The 15877-nt window shown below is 42.2% G+C and overlaps 11 protein-coding genes across 11 annotated transcripts; 6 read left to right on the top strand and 5 right to left on the bottom strand.

Annotated features, from left to right (window-relative positions):
• Window positions 1-108: 108 nt before the first annotated feature.
• DI09_21p110 (calcineurin regulatory subunit B) lies at window positions 109-733 on the bottom strand (the record flags this gene model as incomplete). The annotated part of the gene is made up of 2 exons (XM_013383012.1): window positions 109-632; window positions 664-733. 2 exons carry the CDS (start codon window positions 731-733, stop codon window positions 109-111), a joined length of 594 nt encoding a protein of 197 aa, XP_013238466.1.
• A 39-nt stretch (window positions 734-772) lies between these two features.
• Window positions 773-1321, top strand: DI09_21p100 (uncharacterized protein; the record flags this gene model as incomplete). Its single annotated transcript, XM_013383011.1, has 1 exon — window positions 773-1321. One exon carries the CDS (start codon window positions 773-775, stop codon window positions 1319-1321), a length of 549 nt encoding a protein of 182 aa, XP_013238465.1.
• Window positions 1322-1464: 143 nt separating this feature from the next.
• DI09_21p90 (uncharacterized protein) lies at window positions 1465-2802 on the bottom strand (the record flags this gene model as incomplete). The annotated part of the gene is made up of 1 exon (XM_013383040.1): window positions 1465-2802. The coding sequence occupies one exon, from the start codon at window positions 2800-2802 to the stop codon at window positions 1465-1467; it is 1338 nt and encodes a 445-aa protein (XP_013238494.1).
• A 486-nt stretch (window positions 2803-3288) lies between these two features.
• Window positions 3289-3790, bottom strand: DI09_21p80 (uncharacterized protein; the record flags this gene model as incomplete). Its single annotated transcript, XM_013383039.1, has 3 exons — window positions 3289-3370; window positions 3414-3620; window positions 3648-3790. 3 exons carry the CDS (start codon window positions 3788-3790, stop codon window positions 3289-3291), a joined length of 432 nt encoding a protein of 143 aa, XP_013238493.1.
• Window positions 3791-3834: 44 nt separating this feature from the next.
• On the top strand, window positions 3835-5514 carry DI09_21p70 (uncharacterized protein; the record flags this gene model as incomplete). Its single annotated transcript, XM_013383038.1, has 1 exon — window positions 3835-5514. One exon carries the CDS (start codon window positions 3835-3837, stop codon window positions 5512-5514), a length of 1680 nt encoding a protein of 559 aa, XP_013238492.1.
• Window positions 5515-5618: 104 nt separating this feature from the next.
• Window positions 5619-7260, bottom strand: DI09_21p60 (uncharacterized protein; the record flags this gene model as incomplete). Its single annotated transcript, XM_013383037.1, has 5 exons — window positions 5619-5839; window positions 5895-6075; window positions 6139-6415; window positions 6474-6865; window positions 6952-7260. 5 exons carry the CDS (start codon window positions 7258-7260, stop codon window positions 5619-5621), a joined length of 1380 nt encoding a protein of 459 aa, XP_013238491.1.
• Window positions 7261-7942: 682 nt separating this feature from the next.
• Window positions 7943-8989, top strand: DI09_21p50 (uncharacterized protein; the record flags this gene model as incomplete). The annotated part of the gene is made up of 1 exon (XM_013383036.1): window positions 7943-8989. The coding sequence occupies one exon, from the start codon at window positions 7943-7945 to the stop codon at window positions 8987-8989; it is 1047 nt and encodes a 348-aa protein (XP_013238490.1).
• Window positions 8990-9719: 730 nt separating this feature from the next.
• On the bottom strand, window positions 9720-10509 carry DI09_21p40 (uncharacterized protein; the record flags this gene model as incomplete). Its single annotated transcript, XM_013383035.1, has 4 exons — window positions 9720-10019; window positions 10046-10191; window positions 10218-10401; window positions 10426-10509. 4 exons carry the CDS (start codon window positions 10507-10509, stop codon window positions 9720-9722), a joined length of 714 nt encoding a protein of 237 aa, XP_013238489.1.
• Window positions 10510-10776: 267 nt separating this feature from the next.
• DI09_21p30 (uncharacterized protein) lies at window positions 10777-12916 on the top strand (the record flags this gene model as incomplete). Its single annotated transcript, XM_013383034.1, has 2 exons — window positions 10777-11685; window positions 11744-12916. 2 exons carry the CDS (start codon window positions 10777-10779, stop codon window positions 12914-12916), a joined length of 2082 nt encoding a protein of 693 aa, XP_013238488.1.
• Window positions 12917-13223: 307 nt separating this feature from the next.
• DI09_21p20 (uncharacterized protein) lies at window positions 13224-13482 on the top strand (the record flags this gene model as incomplete). Its single annotated transcript, XM_013383033.1, has 2 exons — window positions 13224-13247; window positions 13279-13482. 2 exons carry the CDS (start codon window positions 13224-13226, stop codon window positions 13480-13482), a joined length of 228 nt encoding a protein of 75 aa, XP_013238487.1.
• An 88-nt stretch (window positions 13483-13570) lies between these two features.
• DI09_21p10 (uncharacterized protein) lies at window positions 13571-15844 on the top strand (the record flags this gene model as incomplete). The annotated part of the gene is made up of 5 exons (XM_013383032.1): window positions 13571-13712; window positions 13738-14088; window positions 14119-14179; window positions 14363-15646; window positions 15679-15844. 5 exons carry the CDS (start codon window positions 13571-13573, stop codon window positions 15842-15844), a joined length of 2004 nt encoding a protein of 667 aa, XP_013238486.1.
• Between the last annotated feature and the right edge of the window lie 33 nt (window positions 15845-15877).

Below are 15877 nucleotides of genomic sequence, written 5' to 3'. Positions count from 1 at the left end.
CAATGACGTGCTCTTTCAAATATACAAAATAAACCCGGTTGATTTGGAACTAAGCGCCAGAGCATGTCCCTTCATTGATGCATGTGGTTTATTAATCTAAGGTCTATTCTAAGCGTGTAAAATCGGCAAGGCTAACAGGTCCAACGAAGGCCTTTCGAGTAGAATGGAAAAAAACTCATCCTTTGACAGTGGGCTTTGATCACATTTGGAGCCCCGGGCTTTACACACCAATTCGCTGAAAAGAGTCTCCGAGATCGGCGTCAGCTCGGCGTCAGGAACTTGGTCGCCCACCATCAGCTTCAAAATGTTGAAAATATCTTTGATCGACACATGGCTGTCACAATCGCAGTCGATGATACGCAGGGCCAGGTCAAGTCTATCGTTTTGACTTGCCGTGTCCGAAAATTGGGACAACGTACGAGCAAATGTTAAAAAGTCGATTTGGTCCGACGAGTTGGCTGGAAATTGCCGGTTGGCCTGTGCTTGTTGGAAAATGGCCACCAGTCTGGGTGCCAATGGGTTCATAGCAAATTCGGGGATGTTCATCAACTTTTGCTGTGACAGCGTGCCGGATCCATCCTTATCCAGCCGCTGAAACCGTTTGTAAAGCGAAATGATTTGCTCTTTTGACACTACGGTTAAAAATGGGCCTGGTCAATTTACATTTTGTCGAAGCGGAAAGCACCTCAAGATCCTCAATTGGAAGCAGGGGGCTAGAGATTCGTAGTCCCATTGTGGGAAATGTAAAAATTTAAATTAATTGCAACGACCCATGATTTTAAGGATATCCTACAAGTATTTTCTGGTGGGCCTGTTTGATCTTGTCTCGTTCTTTTCCAAAATATACGGCAATTGTGCATCCATTAAAAGCATCGGTGTAAAGTATCCCAGGCATCTGGGCATCTTGATTTCAAACACGTGCGAATGTGATCTTTTGGGGCTTCTAACGTATTTGATAGATGCATCGGAAGTTAAAAAGCTCTCAATCTTTACCACGTCCCTCCAAGACTACCGGTCTGTGTTGAAATGCTTTCAACCCGGACAGAGAATCCTTGAAGACTCCGCGTCTTGCAAACTATGCACCCCCGAATTTCAAGTGGCATGGCGAGGCCTTTTGATTTCCATTTGGAAGCCATATGAAGGACACGAATTAATACAACATAGCGAGCTTCCCGCCATTTCAGGATCCACCCGAAGCTCTTTTGCCAGTGTTTTTGGACACAACCTTGGCTGTGACGTTGACCTATTCGTTTCCAACCAACAGTTTCTCACCTTGGATGGAATTCCGCCGCAACTGATAAAGTTTACCGAGTTTTTGTAATGACCGCTTTTTTAATTTCCTAGCTGCAAAAAGTGCAAAGTTCTCGACAACAATATGCTGCTACAAGCTTTTAAGCGCTACTCTTGCATCAGCCAACGATTCGGGACGTGACTAATAAACGACATTTGAACGTCAAGGTTTATTTAAATGGCGGTAGCCTTTTCCTCGCTAGCACCTTTCTTTAAGGGAAGCATAAGCTCATCATAGCCGGGCAAGTGTTGGATGCAATTTTTATCGTTCTTATATAAAATATATACAGAAAGACAAACTATTGAAAACGTCATGCTAAGCACAAGCAAGCTTTTACAGCGAATAATTGAAGCCAGAAGAACAAACTCCTCGGGAACGTTTGAGTAGGTGTGAAATATATTGGTCACAGTATCAGTAATCACAAGACTAAATAAAACCGGACATAAACTACTCAAGACAGTCAAGTGAAGAATGCTGATGACGGGCTTTGGGCATCTTTTAAATAAAGCAAACGTTGCATAGGAAGCCCCTGAAACTCCCTTATTTAATAGAGAGATATTTATGCCGATAATCCGGATGAATAGATCGAGATAACTCGCAATGATTAAAAAAATCCAATATGCTAACAGGGAGTCCGAGGCCAATCCGATCGAACCAAGCATCGTGTTGATGATGGCCAAGATGAGCGAGATTTGGAAAATCGGCCCAAGATGCAATTTAAAAGATCGCTTGAAGGCGCTAGTTAGGGAGGTTGTGCCCGTTTGCGGATAAAGGTGACCGCATATCAGTGTGGTGGATACCATTTGCACAAAAATCGTGATGGAGCTTTCTATCCATCCGCTAGAAAAATTCAAGTAAGCCATTTGAAACGAAAACGACCAAAGGGAAATGTTCTCGCGAGAGTCCAGTAAATGATCAGTAGGACAAAACAAAAGAGGGGCAAGAAACACATGGATAAATAGCAAAGACAAGTGCAAGACCACAATCCATCGGACCTTGTAAAGTATAAACAACGTGCTCTTGAAGAAAAAGGCCACTTTTATGTGGTTTTTTCCGTACAGGGCTAATAGGAAAATAAAAAAACAGACAATGAGAAGAATAGCTCCAGAAGCAAGGTAGTTCTCAAACAATGCAAAGTATACGGACGCGCACAGCGAAATAAGCAATGATGTGACAACAGAAAACCAAAATGAAAAAACAGGGAAAAAGTAGAATAAATAAAAAAATAGAAAGGTAAGGATCAGAGATAGCAGGTTTACGGGAAGCAAGATTTTCAAGAGCAATCCGAAATCCTTGAACACAACATCATCGATGGCCTTCGGATTTAGATCCAAAAAAACCAGTAATTGCTGGAAAAAAAGCATCGCAGTGGAAAAATCGGAGCCGCCGAATCTTATGATATGATATAAAGAGAAGGCTATCAAGCCCAGAAAATTGGAAATGAAGGCAAGCTTAAATATGTAGTCTGATTTTCCGCGAGATTCGATCTTAGAGATGGGAGAATCTGACATGAGAGTGGCGAATTTGGATGGTTACGTGAATTTAAATCGAATTGGATGCACCGGACTTTGGGGATCGCATTGAGGTTGGGCAGGGTTGGGGTTAGGTTTAAATTCAATTAGTCAAAAAAGTAGCAAATAGAAATGCCAACAAGCATGTCCACATCGCATCATTGGGGTGTTTATTGTAAAGGGGTGCAGGGTTGTGTTTATTTGCGCAACCGATTGGAACCATGCTATACCAAATACATTGGTACGTTTCACGAGTTTTGGATGATCGAAAACTCTTTGATCAGGGCAGAAAGCGCCTCTGGATTGACGCCCAACTCACAAAGCTCAACGCATGCCTCCAAAGTGTCGTGATTTAGCCGGGTGGACAGCACATCTGACAATGCCCTCATCGCTAAAATAATGAGCCAATGCGGGCGACTAACCATCCTTCTGGTCTCCGGTAAACGTGCATGGAGACGGCATGATATGCTGCTCGAAATTTAAAATTTAGCAATTTTTATTTTTGTGGAAATATCGTTCATTGATGCCTTCTCGGTTGCGGGCCACTTCAATGGCATAAAACTGCGTCCTTGTAACTACGATTTAGCTATTTACTGACGATACCAAAATACGTGTTTTTTTCCGTATAATCGTGCGCTGCGCTTAATCGTAAAAGAGTTCCAAAGTTAAAGTTGGCTATTCGATGTTGATAGGGCATCAGGAAATTCCTCCATTTTTCTTTTATTGCGGGAGTGGCATTTATCACTTCAGGCGTCAGAAGATCAACATCCATATCGGGGAAATGGCTTCTAAAATCCGAATATAGCTCATCATCGATTCTAGAATCAGAGCATCAGCTAAAATACCTCGTTAGCCGAAGCGTCGAGGGGTTTGTGTTGTTGATTAGCTTGAAATAGACCTCTGCATGTTGCATTGCCTTGACAGACCATTGTTTTTCTATCTCCGAAAGATTGGAAACATTTTCTGCATTAACACTGGCAACAGACATAAAATTAAAATAAATTAAATTGTGCAAGTGCAACTTAATTTGCGATGGATTGTGCTGTTGATAAGCTCGCTTCAGAACTTTCCAATTCAAGAATTAAACCCGAGTCGGCCACCTCCTCCAAGGATCAAGGTTCATTTGACATCTCTCTGGAGGGGGCAAAATATGGCGAGGTTGTCACCAGATTTCCACCAGAGCCATCTGGATATCTTCACATTGGCCATGCAAAAGCCGCTTTGCTCAACGAGTATTTTGCTAGAATGTACGGGGGAAAGCTAATCATTCGATTTGATGACACAAATCCGCTCAAAGAAAAGATGGAATTCGAAACGTCCATCATTGAAGATTTAGCTCTTCTAGGCGTGCGAGGAGACATTCTTTCCTACACATCAGACTACTTTGACCAGCTCATCGAATTTGCTTTTAAATTGATAGACCATGGGCTTGCTTACGCAGACGATACCCCTCAAGAAACCATGCGCCAAGGCAGATTTTCTGGCATTGCCTCTGCAAGAAGAGAGACCTCCGCTGACGAAAGCAAGGCCATTTTTGAGAGGATGATTCGCGGCGACGATGATGCACAAGTATTTTGCATTCGTGCGAAAATGAGCGTTGATTCTCCAAATAAGGCCTTGCGCGATCCGGTTATTTATCGCTGCTGCGTTGAAATGCCCCATCATCGCACCGGTAGCAAGTACAAGGTGTATCCCACGTATGACTTTGCATGCCCCATAGTCGATTCTATTGAAGGAGTCACCCATGCTCTTCGAACAAATGAGTATCACGACCGAAACGACCAGTATTATTGGTTCATCCAAGCACTTGGCCTACGCCGCCCCTTTATTTGGGACTATTCAAGGCTGAATTTCGTTTACACTCTTCTTTCGAAACGAAAGCTAAATTTGTTTGTAAACTCTGGAATTGTATCTGGATGGGATGACCCTAGGTTCCCCACCGTAAGGGGCATTCTTAGAAGAGGGCTGACGCTTTCTGCGTTGAAGCATTACATCCTTATGCAGGGTGCATCTAAAAATTCGCTTCTTCTGGAATGGGACAAACTTTGGGCCATAAACAAAAAGGTTATCGACCCCATGGCTCATCGATACACCGCGCTTACTGATCCCGTCAGCTTGATCATCGAAGATGGCCCCTTGGATCCCCAAAACAAAGAGATCAATCTGCACCCAAAAAACCCGGAATTTGGCACCAAAAACGTCTGCTTTTCATCAAATCTTCTGATATCTCATCAGGATGCCAAGGACCTTTCGGTTGGGGAAGAGATCACTCTCATGAAATGGGGGAATTTAATCGTTACCAGAGTTGCTGAAAATACCTCGGACTCGTGTGATGGCAAACTTTGTATTTTTGCAAAGCTCAACCTTGATGGCAGCGTGAAAGATACCAAAAAGAAAATCACTTGGATCTCCAAATCACCATGTCTTGCCTCCATCCAATTACTTGACTACGATTTTCTCATCACGAAGAAGAAGCTCGAAGAGAATGATAAGCTGGAAGACTTTATCACGCCAAAATCCGAGTTTGTAATGGAAGCTGTTGGTGAGCCCGCAATGTCGCTTCTCAAGGTTGGAGATATCATTCAATTGGAACGGCTTGGCTTCTACATTGTCGACTCGCATTCTGAAGATGCTGCCGGCAATACTTTAAGGCTTATCTTTATCCCCGATGGCAAGGTCAAAACGGTTTCTTCCAAAGCAACTGGAAATTAAAAGCCACCTCCATTGACCATTAAAAAAGGTCCTTCTTTTATTTCGTCACTGCAAGATGATCCCATTTGGGGGATTTTTTTAATAAATTCTCAAGTAAAAGACCTTTATTTGTCGAGCTGGCAAATTGGATTGCTGTAGATCATGTTCAAGTCGACCTTGTGGCCAACAAGATCTCGAATGTTATTGATTTTGTACTTGATCATGGTCGGCCTTTCGAGGGACAGCCCCCAGGCGAGCACGGACACTGACTCATCAAAGCCCATTGGCCTCAACATCTCGGGACGAAAGATGCCAGAGTTGCCGACCTCAATCCACTTTTGTAACCCTAAATTAAAGTATGAACACATCGGTACCCTCATGAAAGCTAAAGATTTCCATACTGGGCTCAGTGTACGGATTGTAAGTTGGCTTGAATTTCAGGTTCTTCATGCCCAATTTTGAAAAGAACGAATTTAGCACCCCCATCAGATCGCCAAGAGTCAAGTTTACATCCGCTATCACCCCTTCGATCTGGTGGAACTCTGCTAGATGCGTAGCATCGACAGATTCGTTTCGGAACACCTTGTCAATCGAAAAGAGCTTGACGGGCCGGAATTTTGGCTGCAATTAGAAACCGCAAACTACCTCTTTTGCGAGAGCATAGAGCATTCGGGCAGAAACTGCCGTGGTATGGGTTCTTAAGACGTTTTTTTGAGTCTCCTCAACCGACCATGGTGCCCGATATCCGAGAGATCCAAATCCACCCTCCATATGGATTTTTTGAACTTGAGCAACATATGCCTCGGGAAGGTTTGCAGACTTTGCTGGGCTTTCCGTAAAAAAGGTGTCCTGAGAATCTCTCGCCGGGTGCTGCTGAGGCACAAACAAAGCATCAAAATTCCAAAAGGAGTTTTCCACAAACCTATCGGTAGACATCTCCGAAAATCTAAGAACCAAAAGTTGGAAACCGGAAAACATACCCCATTTCAAAGAAAATTTGTCTGAATTCGCTTCTAACTTTCAGCAGCGGATGAAGATGACCACAGGGTCTTTTTGGACCGTCCGAGTCAAAGTTGTAGGGCTTGAAGGGGCGGTCTTTCCATGAGCCAGAAGCAACCATGTGCGCAGTAAGTTCAAGAAATGGCTTTTCGATTTCATCGGTAAATCTTGGGCCCCTACTTACCGAGTATGTGGTAACCCTAGTCAATTCGGCAAGCTTTCTTCGCTTGAGATCAACAAAAGACTGCTTCTCAGCCAGTGTTAATCCCTCCAAAGCGCAAGGAAGCCTAGAGAGCAATGTTGCCGTACGATCTTCATCACATTCGGATGCTTTAGGAGAGGAAAGTAAACGGCCATTTTCTAGATGGATCCACTTGTTTTTGAAGCAAATGGATTGGCCGATTTTCGCAGGCTCGACGCCAAGTTTAGCCTAAAAATAACCCTAGCCCTAAAGGTTACCTCCAGCTCGGACGAGGTAATTCCAGTTGGCATCGCCTGTTTGACGTGCATGAGAACACGATACTCGTGGCTTCCGGAAGTGCAGATTTGAGAGCCCTCATCAGTAATGGTCCACTTTTCCGACTCAATCGATTCGTAATTGATCTTTTCATATGTCGCAAGGCTCTTTAGCGCTCCGAAAACAATATTGTTGTCGATGTTACGGCCGGAAAAGAGTGCTTCTGTGGAAGCGATGCTTTCTTTGTGCTGCAGAGCATCTAAAATAAGAGCTTGGGCTTGCTCGGTGGTCGCTTGTTCGGACGATGTCATTTTAAAAACGGTCCCCAATCTTAGTTTACGGGTTAGCTATTAGCTATTGCTAATTTAAAATTTTGGCCAAAACCAAAAAGTGGACGGCCAGAATTAAAATTTCCGCGTGAGCTTTGAATTTCCATATGAAATACCATCTGTGTATAGTCGATGGCAACGATAATCTTTTATACGAGTTTAAAAAATACGATACTGTAGCACATGTCGTTATAACCGTAGTCTTCAGAATTGGATGAAGCCAATGGCCAGTTTCTACTGTATGCCTCGCTCGACTTTTTCGATGAAATCAAAAAACACTCATCAACAACGTAGGTCAACCGCGCCAACTCATCTTAATGCACTAGATATTTGAGGCAAATAGACAAAATGCGAGACATCTCCATATCTGCCTATGTATTACCATCAGGTTTGGCCAATGTGATGCCGTATTTAACTAACTATCCAAGGTGTCCGGTTTGTTCTTTTGCACAGCCCGACCCCAGAGTCGAATATAAAATCCTTTCTTGTGGACGTTCACGAGTATTTTCTTATTGTACCTTGATTCCGCTAAAGCATTTAGACCTTTTTATCTCCGTTTTTCCACCCGCTATCGATCAAGGAAAACTCCGAGTTTGACAAAAGGGTGCTAAATGCATTTAATAGATGGATTTTTCATTAGAATAAAATTTACAGATTTTTTTTAATGGCTTCTCTTTGTACCCTCGATGACTTGGATTACTTTTCCATGCTAATTTCCAGCATGACATCTCATTTCAATTTCCAACGCCATAAAAATGAAGATCATTCAGATGATGAACTGACAGATAAAAACGCGGTGTTCGATGGGCCTTTGACCTCTGGCGCGCGCAAATATTTTGTCAATATGCGCAGCAGCAGCTCCACTATTCCTGCTTTCAAGCTAGCCAATCCAGATAAAGAGCGCCAAAAATCTTCAAAAATTGAAGCCAAAGAATCTCTATCGGCTGCCGAGTTGAAAGAAATTGTTTCGAAGAAAATAGGAGAAATCCAAAATAAGCAACAATCTTCTGTCCAAAAGAATTCGTATGTTCGGCTTTCCTCAGACAAGCCATCGAGATCAGAGCTTAGGAAAATAGCGATTGCCAAAAACAAGCAAAATTCCTGCGAGTTTAAGCCAGATACGGAGCCGCACTCCAAAAAGAAGATAAAGCTTTCTCAGAAAAAAAACAAGGCATTGGCTAACCGCAGACAGGAAAAAGACGCCACAAATCAAATGGTATCCCCGAGTGTTGCCCAAAAAAAGACAAGCAAATTTGACCTTTCTGGAAAGACCGAAATTGCACCCATCGTTCCCATAAAGAGAGATCTGTCTCATTCCATTCAAAAACTATTAGAGAAAAAAGCCAAGCTTCAAAAACTAGAAAAAGTCAATCCCGAAAAGGCGGCTCAAATCGTAGAAAAAGAGGCTTGGTCCAATGCCATAGCAAGGGTACAAGGAGCAAAGATCGTGGACGATCCAAATATCTTAAGGAATGCACTCAAAAGGAAACAGAAGCAGAAAGAAAAAAGCACTAAAGAATGGAAAAAAAGGCTGGAAAGCCAGAAGACTCAAAAGAAGCCGGACAATCAGAGGACCCAAAAAAAACCTGAAAATCAGAGGACCCAAAAGAAGCTGGGCACTCAGAGAACGCAAAAGAAACCCGCATCCAATGCCAAGAAAAGACCTGGATTTGAGGGCGTGAGTTTTAAAAAATCAAAAGGTAAGAAGTAACCCAATAAACTTATTTATTTCCCTATTTACCGATGGACACATCAAAGTGCCAAAAGGTCAAGTTCCCCGCTGCAGAATATAGGACCAATCCTTCGCCATTAAAGACGAATCCAGAAACATAGTCGTTTATATTTACACATGCTATTTCGGTCAAATTGTCCGCATTGACAATCCAAAGCTTAGAGGTTCTTCGTAAAGTATCATTTGAAATGACCCCGAATGAATGCAGGGAAAGAGCGAAGACCCCCACAATATGTCTCTCATTGGCATTAAACGGGATCGAGAATTTTTGGATAAGCTTGTAAGTCAGACAACCGGCTTACCTTTCCCATAAAGTCGAATATATAAATGCAATCGGAATTGAAGCACGAAAAACACTTTTCATCGAACCTTTTCAATGAGGCAACAAGCGGCGGGCAAGCAAAGCTATCAACCACTGCATAACATCTTGCAAGCTCAAAATCCCATATCTACAGGCATAAGATGTCCGCAATAGTACCCTGATTGTATTGTCAAAGGAGGAGCTAATTAAAGTCTTGTCGCCATTGACCAGCAAAAAATCGATGACATTTCCTTTGTGTCCCGAAAATTGGTGTAATAGCTCTCCAGAAGAGGCGGCATAGAGTCTGAAAGTAAGCATCACCAAGCATACAAAATGTTAAAATTGCTAGACACGGACGCCAAAAGACTGCTTCCAGAACTAGTAAAACGAAGCGTAGAAACTGGATGGTCAGACACCTTGAAGATCAAAGTTGGCATATTTGTCGATAAATTCCAAATCTAACATAAGTCGGTATGGCCCTACGGATATCTCGCCATTGCTGCTCCCAGCAGCAAAAATATATGAAGAAATTGGATGAAAAACCATAGATAGGGCATACGAATCTTTCAAGATCATCGGTGAGCCCGTTTGGTTTGGCTTCATCAAAAATGGATCCCAAGCCTCGATAAAGCCATCCTTGGTGCCAAGAAACAAGCACAAGCCATCATTTGAAAAAGCAGCAGACTCAACACGATAATCCAAATCAAACTATCATAAGAAAATCCATGTCGAACTTTATGAGATCCAATGTGAGCTGGAAGAGAAGGGAGAGACGGGGTCTTGAGCCTTTGAGAGAGCAAGAATTTGTATCGCAATGAATCACCGATAGCCTCTAAAAGAGAGGCAGCAGGCGTAGCAGGAAGCATTTCCTTTTCATATTCTATGATCTAAAAGAACTATCTAAACTTGAAACGAGCCTTTCTCGCCTTTCGGCGAGCTCTTCAGTGGTGATGAGTGTAGATGGAGTTGAAATAAGCGATTCAATCCAATGAAGCTGAGAATCAATTTTTAGCTTCAATGCGCCCTTTATGTACTTCAAGAGCGAGTTGGCGACACCGTACTCTTTAACATGGATGAGCTCTAGAATTGTCTAAATAAAACCCTAAAAAGCTACCTGCTGATACGTTTCATACTTAAGTGAAGACGAAATATGCATGTTTGGAAGCATCTCAAGAACTGTACCCCAATTTCCAGCCATCATTTTCTTGCAAATGTCGTTTGGCATTGGCGGACTGGTGCCCGATTGACAAGCCTAAACTTTTACTCCATTGAAGGTACATTCGTTATTGAGGAAATATCCAATTCCGGATAATGTTCCCTCAGGAAATCCAAGATTAGCGTCAAAATCCTACATAAATAGCACATGTGAAATATACGAATCGCTGCTTATGTGAACAAAATCCTCATCCATGGCGATAAAATTGATTTAAATTCAACTTCCAAGGGTTGGAAGTAAAAATTCGAAATGCTCTTGTATTCGTGCAGAGCGCTTTATTCCCGCACAGCTCGCTCCTCCACTCCTAGGCGGATCAAGAAAAACAAATTTAAGCTAAAGGATTTTGTTTATGGCGAGAAAAAGGATTCAATTCCACAAACAAAGAAATGCCCATTTGAAGGCAAAACAGACTGGACGATGCCCATTGAAGACAAGTCGACCATTTATAGGTTTCTTATGAGCAACGATTCAACCCCTCGATTGCGAGCGTTGCTATCTGCGGTGAGCCTTGAAAATTTCTCTGACCATCCATTTAAATACCAAATTCCCTTACCTGAACCGCAATATGCTGGTTCGGAGCAGAACGGAACGACTTCCTCTTCCCCTTGCTCCTCTTATAAGCACGAGGAGCGTGTATTTACAGAGCGAAAAGCTTCCACTTTGGTCGATTCGCGTCCCAACGCCCCACAACCCCTTTCAATGGCGTGCCCATGGATTAGGAGGCTCGGGCAGATTTCAAAAGATAACCCTATCCACCCGATCTCTTTAATTGACGAGATGGTTGGAAAGGGCGATATTAGTGTTTCTTATTCTCATATTTATTATGCACTGCTAGCATCAATCAGACTAAAAGATCCAGACGCTGCTATAGCCCTTTATAAGAAATGCACTGAGCTTCAAATTGGACAAAGCCTCTGGCTATATTCTCTGGTTTTAGAAGCTCATATCAAGGCGTCAAGGCTATCCGATGCTCTCCAAATGTATTGTCATTTGCGTGTAAATGATATGGTGCCACCCCCGGCGATCCTAAACTCACTGCTCTCCGCTTTGATTAAAAAGGCAGCCGTTAAAACGGCATGGAGCATTTTCTACGAGGCCAAGTCAAAATTCACTTTGCCAATGTACACGTACTCATTGATGATTGACTTGTGCGCAAAGGTAAGTCGGTTTGACGATTTTGATTTTTTAGAATTTTGAAATCGAACGTGCTTTAAAGATCGTAAGAGATATGGAGTCTGAATCGATTATCCCATCAAACCATGTGCTAGAAAGCCTTCTTCATGCATGTGCATCCAAAAAAGAATTTCAAGAACAAGCCTTTGCAATTATAAAGCGTATTTATGACTCTGGACGGCCGCTTCACTTGAATTTGTGTAATTTCATGCTTCAAGCCCACGCCATCAATTGTGATTTAGAGGCGTTTTACAAGGTTTGGAGCGTTTTGATTGGCGTGGATAAAACAGGAAATTGGGATCGACCAAACATTTACTCCTTTGCGGCGATGTTCCGGCTTTTGGCCAATATTCCTATCTCAAAAAGGGACGCAAAGCGTAAAAAAATCTCCTTCCATTACGACCTGCTTCCGACAGATATTGTCAAGCAGGCTACGGATGTTTGGAATCTTCTTTCATTGAAATACTCCTACATAAAAATGGAGCCCTTCATTTTGAATCATTATCTTTCGATATTGGCAACACATGGACAAAAGGCAGAAATTGAGAAATTTTTCCACAACCAGTTTGCAATAATGAATATTGCACACGACAAATACACATATCAGCACATGTTCTTGTTTTATATGAGAACCGGCGATTTTGCCTCTGCCTCCAAGCTAAAGTTCAAAGTCGACGATTTCAATATGATAACTCGAAAGGCTTGGCACTATTTGATCGATACAGCGGCCAATGCCAAGCAGCTGGACACCGCTGTTTCGTACATCGACCAGATGGATAAAGCCAAAATTGACCCGCCCAGTTTGAAGGCCATTCAACATCTATATTTATCCGTTGTAAATGCCGAGAGATGGGATTTGCGCTCAAAGCTAAATGCTCTTTGCAAACGACCACAAGATGTGGATTCGTTCAAAGGGGGAAAACGGGAAATATGGTCAATACGCAATGATGCCATCAACACTCTTTTAGACTTTGCTTATGGACGACCGGGCGGTGAATGTAATGTCAGGGGCATATACGACAATATTAGGTCCAATATCACCATTCTGCCCTCAGACCAGGATAGCTTGAATGCCGATATTGACTCGGAAAAGATTCCCGGATTTTCAAAACTTATGGATAAGAAAAGCCATCCAAATGCGCCCCTTCCAACCAAAAAGCGCATCACCAGGAATTACCAAGCAAGGAAAAAAAGGGCTCCCAAATTCCAAACATAGCCAACCGGCTACAGGCTGATTTGATATCCAAGCATTAAAATTATTATTTAAATTTGAAATGTTCCGTCGGCGCTTGACATCTCCCGTTCGCCAGATGTTAAGTCATTGCTTCTGCAAAAGCGCAACAGAAAATAGCACTAAAATGACGCAAGAAATTAGATGGAGACCTTTCTCATGGGTAAGAATCATAAGACAATCATTCCGGCTTTAGAAAAAAATATCAACTCTTTTATCGGGATTTACAGAGCCCATCCTCAAATTGGATCGATCTTTCTGTGCGTTAAATCGCAATGATTTCAAAAGAATTATGAAATTAAGAGGGCTTCTTCAAGTAATCGACGTAATTTCGATCATTAATTTAGTTGCTAAAATGCTCATCTGCGGTTTTTGCTGCCGAGAAGAACAGCCTGAAGGCGTTGGATAAAGCACTGATGGAACTGCAGGCAGCAACTTTGAAAAAGCGTAAACTTCGATGCGCAAAAGTAACCGCTAATTCAAATGAAAAAATATTGCAATTCGTAAATGAAACGGCTCACCCTAACCCCGTTTTAGATCCAAAAGAATGACATTATCAGGCCGTCCGAAAATTTGGCTCAATTGAAAACCAGGTTGGTATGGCCAAAGACGTGCTATGCTTTATTTTCTTCATCCATCATGAAGGAACCTCTTGCTTTTGTGATTGCATTCTTTTCTGATAATCTTCTCAGCACTTGCATGCAATGGGACGGGCATTCTCCCTTTGCAAAAGAAAAGCCTCAGCAGGTGATCTTTTATTCAATTTCTGCTCCCCATAAAGGTAAAAAATCTGGATTCAGTTTTAGGGCTAACAGGACTATCTCTTGGATCCACTTTGTTGAAAGAGGTTACCCATCAACTTGAACGGAACTACCCCTCTGTGAAGAGATTGATCACCTTTTCGCCGATTCCTGGATTCGTAAAATGGCTTAAAGAGCAAGAGGATGAGCTTGAAAATAAGATCTCCTGCTACGCTGTACCTCTAGGATTTCTGTTCGATCTAAAGTTGCTTTTATCCTGCACTCCAATCACAAAAGAAAGGCTGCAAGCATTTATCGAGCCTTATCAGAAAGAGGATCTTCAATTTCTTTTTAAAAGACTCATATACAGATACATTGTCGGTGCCAGAAGGAATAACAGATGCATAGACCCGGTAGGTAAGGCTTGAGAGACCAGACATTTTATAGCAAATTTTCACTTGGGAAATGGTGCAATATTTTGGGATATTGTCGTCCTCGGGGATTTTAGGTAACTTTTGCTAAAAGTAGCCTTTAGCGAAAAACTAATTGAAAGCAGCTTGGGGATGGTCGTAAATTATTGCTATGATCAGTCAAGGATCGAAATCAACAGGTCCCAGTATTTTAAATACGGAATCTGTTCAATCGGCCCCGAGGTTTGTAAACAATAAATTGCAACCGAATTAATTTTCAGGCTTATGGGGGATTCTAATTGGACCGTTATTTCTAGAGACCGAAATACATCTGACCAGCATGCAGGAGGAAATACCAACGTGTCAAGCAAGCACTCAAATGGCATCATCCCTTTGCCGTGTAAATTTTACCTACTTGGAAGCTGTACTGCTGGAAAGTCGTGTAAATACCTCCATTTTAAAAATAAGGAACTGAAAAATCATCTTGAGCTCTCAAAGGGCAACGGCCAGAATATACCGAACACACCACTTGTATGTACTTACTATCAAAAGGGTTCTTGTAAATATGGTTCTAAATGTATTTTCCTTCATACAAAATCTTCAAATTCTCTTCCAAGCCCACTTCTAAAGTCTGAAAAGGATACAATTGCTGCCATAAAGCTAGACAACGACGAGTTTTTTGAGAATTCCAAAAACTCGGTAAAATCAGACCCCATATCCACTACCACCGATGCTTGTTTCGAGGACCATTCATATGAAGGGAAATTATTTGATGAGCCGGACGAAGCCCAGTTGTTTGAGCTTGAATTACAAGAACAAAGGTCATTGTTTTTTTCCAGAAGCTCCATAGGCTCCTTTGATCTTCGAGCGGAAAATGAGCCCGCCACATTTTCTCAGCAGGAAATTGCTTGCTTCCCCTACCCAAAAATAGGGGGCCAAGAGCTACCATTGGAGTCGAAGAAAAAATATCCCTCAGCTTCGTATTCCTCTGCACTGAAATCTTCACTTCCTATAAAAACAAACGCTAAGATGTATTCTTCTGCAGATTCTTTGAAGGGGGGCCATAGGCATACTATAAATATGAATGGAAAGTTGGATCAAATCTGTCCTGGGTCCGAAACCGCTACTTGTACTCTTGGCGATCGTTGTATATATTACCATGGACTTAAATGTCCACATTGCTTTTTATTTATCCTACATCCCTCTGATTCTCGGGCAAGAGAACTTCACATTTCTCAATGCAAGGATACTTGTGGCGACAAACTTGATGCCAACCTTTTTGAACACAGCTTGGCGGATAGCAAAACCTGTGAGCTTGAATGTGGAATTTGTTTGGAACCATTGCCTGTAAATGGGATAACAAAATTTGGCCTACTGAATTGCAATCATCCTTTTTGCTTAGAGTGTATCAGGTCATGGAGGGCTTCTCAAAACGTCGATTCTTCAATATGTAGGTCCTGTCCCATTTGCAGGGTTAATACACACTTCATTACACCATCTTTGATTTGGTGCGCAGATCAGGCACAAAAATCTCTTGTCATAGAAAACTATAAAAACAAGCTTAGGTAGCTTTCCTTTGCATATGATAATCTCCTAGGTCAATACCATGCCGACATTTTCGGCAGGGAGCCACTCCTTGTCCATTTGGGAGTTCTTGCTTTTATGCCCATCTTGGCAGAGATGGAAAGCCAATAGAATCAAGCAGGACGAGGACCTACATGAACGAATCTGAAGAAATACTGGTCGTCACCAATGCCAAGTAAACCTAGTTTTTAAGCTCTAGATTATCATATGCA

The sequence above is a fragment of the Mitosporidium daphniae genome, assembly GCF_000760515.2.
Source record: "Mitosporidium daphniae strain UGP3 chromosome Unknown contig-21, whole genome shotgun sequence".
Classification (NCBI taxonomy): Eukaryota; Fungi; Microsporidia; genus Mitosporidium; species Mitosporidium daphniae.
Note: the sequence above shows the minus strand (reverse complement) of the source record. Positions and strands in the feature narration are given on the sequence as shown.